Raw genomic sequence first — 4,883 nt, 5'->3', positions numbered from 1 at the left:
TACACAAATTAAGCTGTGACTTTAAAAGGTTAGCTGAGTACATAAGCATTGTTTGCCTCCTGCTTGACAGTGGATGCAGTGTGACCAGCTCCCTCACACCCTTGCTGCTATGACTTCCACATGGTAGACTAGAGCCTCAACAGTGAGCTCAGTAGACCTTTCTTGACCTAAATTGTTTTTGTTACAGTATTTCATCACAGCACAAAAAGAAACTAAGACAAGGTCCCAAGAGGCAGAAAAGGTGTAAGGAAGGGAAGTGAAAAGGTTAAAAGAAGCACACAAGGAGAGTCTTGTGGACAGAAAACATCAGGAAAGCTTGGGCAGGCAGATACCTGGGGTGGGGATCAACCAAAGTACACTAATTAAACATAAAATTTTAAAAAGTAGTCACTCTGAGGTAGATACTATTTATTACTTCTTGGTTTTCCTCTCATTGACATCAACTATCTTTTCTGAATTTTGGACTGAATTTAATGTCAAAAATACAGAAATGTAAACAAAATTATTCAGTAACAAAGCCAGCATTCTGAATCCAATACAAAAATTAGTCACTGATACATAGCTCAAACATAAACAGTGTACTTTATTAAAAAATAAATTGTAACACAATAACTTAGTAACGACAAATCAAGTAACATAAGATATAGACAAAACTAATGAAGAGGCGTTGCTGCAGCTTGCACTAGTGATCTCCTTTAAATAGGAAAAGCTGCTGGTCTAGTGGTTCTGGCCCCACCTACACAATACAGGATACAGAATTGGTGCAAAAATAAAATAAAACAAAACAACCTATGTGTAAAGTCACCTGCAAATAGTTGAATGAGATCTCTCTAGGACCAGGGCTCAAGCAGAGATGGTTAAAGTGCTCTAAGTGTTGAGAACTACAGATCTGAAGTAATCAACAATATAAAAAATGTCCTCACAACAAAAATCAGTAAACTGACCAGATCATTTCTTTCATCTCAGAAAAAGGGGGGAGGGGCAGGCATCTGCTTTCTACTGTTCTCTATCCATTGTTTGGCTGTACTCATTGCCTATACTGTTTTAATAAACAGTAAATAGTGAAAGTTAAAACAAGCTACCCAAATGGAAGTTCTCACTAGTTTAAATTTACACTCTTAGAACAAAGCTAATTTCCAGGAACAATCCCACATTTTACTTTTGCATAGATACTCCTATTTGTTCTTATTTGCATGTCTCCTATTTGTTCAACCAAGGGGAGCCAATAAGATGTACTAGAAAGTACTTATTAGCATCCGCTGTATAAATGAATTCATTCCGTGTACCACAAATAAGCTTTCTGGTACAAAGGAACATTTGACAGAACAAGTGTGGAAGACCCGAGTGCTTCCTCTTAGACTGTCCAAAACCTCCTTTTCTAAGATAAGCATCTTCAAAGTCAAGAGCACGAACAAAACTTTTTTCATTAAAAATGTATACACAAAGTATTTTGTCTGCAGCTGTATATATCCTTTCCAACTCTCCATGAGGAGATTCAGTAGTAATTAGTTATTTATCCCAGAACTCTTCCTCATATTTCAGGTTTGAAAAGAGTATCATGTCAAGTATGGAAAAGAACTTTTCCATAGGTCTCCTCCAATTCAATGAATCCCATTCCTTTGGATCCTTCTGTCAGGACTCCATGTCAATCTCAACTCCTTCATTCTTGTCCTCAAGGGTTTCTGTCAGGCTGTTTGCACTCACATCTTCAAGAGCTGCCAGATCAATAGGTGGTAGAGGGTTCCTCCAATACTGGAATGTATTATACTGCCAAAAGTCTTCATTGTGCTTTAGGAGAGGAGAAAGATAAAAACATCACTGGCCTCGGAAACAACACTCTCCCCAACGCACGCACGCACCCACGCAGGCACCAGGAGATAACTGCTTTGCTTCAGTGCGGCAGGCTGACAGACCCAGAGTACTCAGAAGGCTGAGTGGAGAATCTGTAAGTTTAAAGCCAAGCTGGGCTACTCTGTCTCAAAAACAAATGGTTAACTACACATTTTTCCCAGTTACACTGATTTACTTAGGGGCGGCACATACCATGACAAAGGTCAGAGGACAACTTTGAGAAGTATTTCTTCTACTATGTGAGTTTTGGGAACCGAACTCAAGTCCTCAGGCTGGGCAGCAAGGGCCTTTCCCGCCAGCGCAATAACTACTTTTTAAATTCCTTGTTTGGAAAATAAACTCAAATATAATTTACAGTCTTACCCATTTTCAACAAATAGTTTTGATTTTGGATAAAGCACTTTCCATGCCCAATCAAATCTGTAGATTTGTATTTTCTAATAATCTAATTTTAAAAGAATTTCCTGCAATAGCATCTTTTTAAAATGTAGGTTTTTAAAAAAAAAAAATGTGTCTGGGTGTTTTGCCTGTATTATGGACATGCAGTGCCTGAGGAATCCAGAAGAGGGCATAAGATCCCGAGTCTGGAGTTTCTAACAGACTGTTCTTAAGCCATCAAATGGGTTCTGGAATTGCACTTTGGTCCCTGTGGAAAAGCAGCCAGTTCAGTGTTTCAGTGAGAAATGTGAGATTTAAAACACCTTTATAACCTATTTTTTCACTGATGTCCAGGACTGAGATTAACGTAGAGGTCAAAATTTTTCATGAACTTCAGTTAAGTTTAGGGATGCAAACGTGATAAAGTGAAAAACAATTAACTGACAACTGATAAAACCACACCCTTTCATGGCTTTAAGGCCGAAAGAATTAGTCTTCTGGGAATTTATTATTGGGATAAAGATAATAAAGTCAAAAGACATAGGGCTGTGCACGCACCCACACACACAAATAAAAACTTTAGAGAAGGTTGAATGACTATGACAAAATCGCTGACCCTACCCCAACTCATTAGAAGCATGAATTAGGATCGGTGTGAAATTAAAAATTAGCATGGTAAATGCTCACTGTTGCCAGGCACCATGTCCTTAATGATGCGTCACTATTTCTCTAGTAAAGCATTTCTGCTGTTACACAGCATTAGGGCAAGGATTTAAGCCCTAATCTGAGCAAGGAGAAATCAGGCAGACACTGATACCAGTTTGCTTTTTGTTACATCCCTTTTTCCTGGATGATTAGTTCTTTTTTTTTTTTTTTTTTTTTTTTTTTTTTTGGAGCTGGGGACCGAACCCAGGGCCTTGCGCTTCCTAGGTAAGCGCTCTACCACTGAGCTAAATCCCCAGCCCCCTGGATGATTAGTTCTTAATACAAAACTTTGTCTTTGGAGGCAAGAAAGATGGAGAATTCATATCTTCTCATAGCTCTGCTACAGAGAAGGAACTCAAGAAGGAGACCTGACAGAACACTCCTGGGCCTCAAGGTCTTCTGCTGGCTGCTACTAACACAAGATATGTCAGCTCCAGCAAACTGTGTCTAGCAAGTACAAGCTGGTGTGGTACTGAAAAGCTTACTGAAAGCTCCCCTTGGCCAGTCTCTCACTCTGTCTCTCATCACGTTCGAACATATAGCGAGACTGACTGCAGTTACGTCTGGAAGACTGCGATTCTATTTTAAAAAACCAGTAACTTCACCTAAAAACAGTGTCTGTAGTATTGAAAGATAATCTCTTTCTGAACGCCTTTAATCCCAGGGTGTGGAAGGCAAGAGGTATGTGGATCTCAGGGTTCGAAAACATCCTGGTCCAGGACTGCCAGGGCTACGCATAATTATGTAATAACTAGAAAAAAACACTGGGCAGATGCATCCAAGATGGTTGAGTTTGGCGAGCTCTGAGAATTATTACGACTACTTCTTCACCCTATGCTCCACCAACTTATGCAAGAACTGCTTAAAAGGCTCTTAAGTCCCTAAGCGGCCCAAAACTGTGTGATACATATATAACGTGGGTTATAAACTCACTTGAAGTTTTCCAGTCACATGTCTAAAATAAAATAAACATTACACCCTATATGTGACAAGTTAACTTCGTGTGTAACACAGCTCGGACCCTCACCCTTTAACTTAACCATATTTTGAGCTCCTACTCTTTTACACTTACAATACCTAAGTTTGGTTACGTTCTATTTCTAGTGTATTCTGGATCACATGGCTAGCGGCTACCAAAACAAAGCTTCGGAAAGCAAAGTGAGTCCCATAATCCATTCTCATAGCACTGAACATTATGAGTTACCGGGTCCTCTGGTGAATGCTACTGGAAAACTTGCCACAAGTTCTACAATATTCGCCATCCAATTAAATGCTTCTTCCGTTTGTCATGAGCTGACGACCCTCTGGGGTTCAGCCCGTCAGGCCCACCTGAAGGCCAGACTTCCCCGGCCTGGGACCAGGCTCTGGGCTAGTGAGGAGCGGACCTACCTGGCTGTGCACCTCGTCGGCTCCCTGCGGGCTGCCCGCGCTCTCTACCCTGTCGCCGCCGCCCGCGGCCCGGCTGACCTGGGGCTCCCCCTGTTCCCCAGGAGGTGGCTCTCCGGGCTCCAGGCCACGGCCCTGCAGCTCCGGTTCGTCGTCCCCACCGCCTCGTCGTTTACGGGGTGCAGACGCAGGTTCGGCCATGGTCCCCGCGTCCCCCTGGCGCTTGAGGGGCCGAGCCGCCCCAGACGGCGGGACCCAGAGCGGCGGCTCCTCGGGGAAGTCGCTGAGCAGGAGCCGCTTCCAAGGCACGCGGAACGTGAGCGGCTCAGCCGCACGCCGCTTGGCCATGGGCCAGGGATGCGGGTCGCGTGGGCGGCAGGTGGAGGGTGGCACTGAGCTCGGGACGTCCCGAGGGTGGGCCGGACGTTGAGGGAGCCGCAACACAGCGCCGGAGATTCGAACCTGCGCCGTGATGCGCGCGCACCTGCACCATCCAGCGCGGCGGCTGGTTGGTGGAGGCTCGAGGCTCGCGTTCCCGAGCGCCCTTGCGGCCGGAAGTGTGC

General features: G+C 43.9%; 1 protein-coding gene across 1 annotated transcript; it reads right to left on the bottom strand.

Moving 5' to 3' along the window:
* Positions 1 to 555: 555 nt before the first annotated feature.
* Positions 556 to 4,766, bottom strand: C1h9orf40 (similar to human chromosome 9 open reading frame 40). The gene is given in 2 exon segments (NM_001024293.1): positions 556 to 1,788; positions 4,324 to 4,766. Coding segments are annotated over 2 exon segments (501 nt in total). The 5' UTR covers positions 4,669 to 4,766; the 3' UTR covers positions 556 to 1,632.
* Between the last annotated feature and the right edge of the window lie 117 nt (positions 4,767 to 4,883).

Source organism: Rattus norvegicus, chromosome 1 (assembly GCF_021556685.1).
Source record: "Rattus norvegicus strain SHRSP/BbbUtx chromosome 1, alternate assembly SHRSP_T2T, whole genome shotgun sequence".
NCBI classification, from domain to species: Eukaryota; Metazoa; Chordata; class Mammalia; order Rodentia; family Muridae; genus Rattus; species Rattus norvegicus.
Note: the sequence above shows the minus strand (reverse complement) of the source record. Positions and strands in the feature narration are given on the sequence as shown.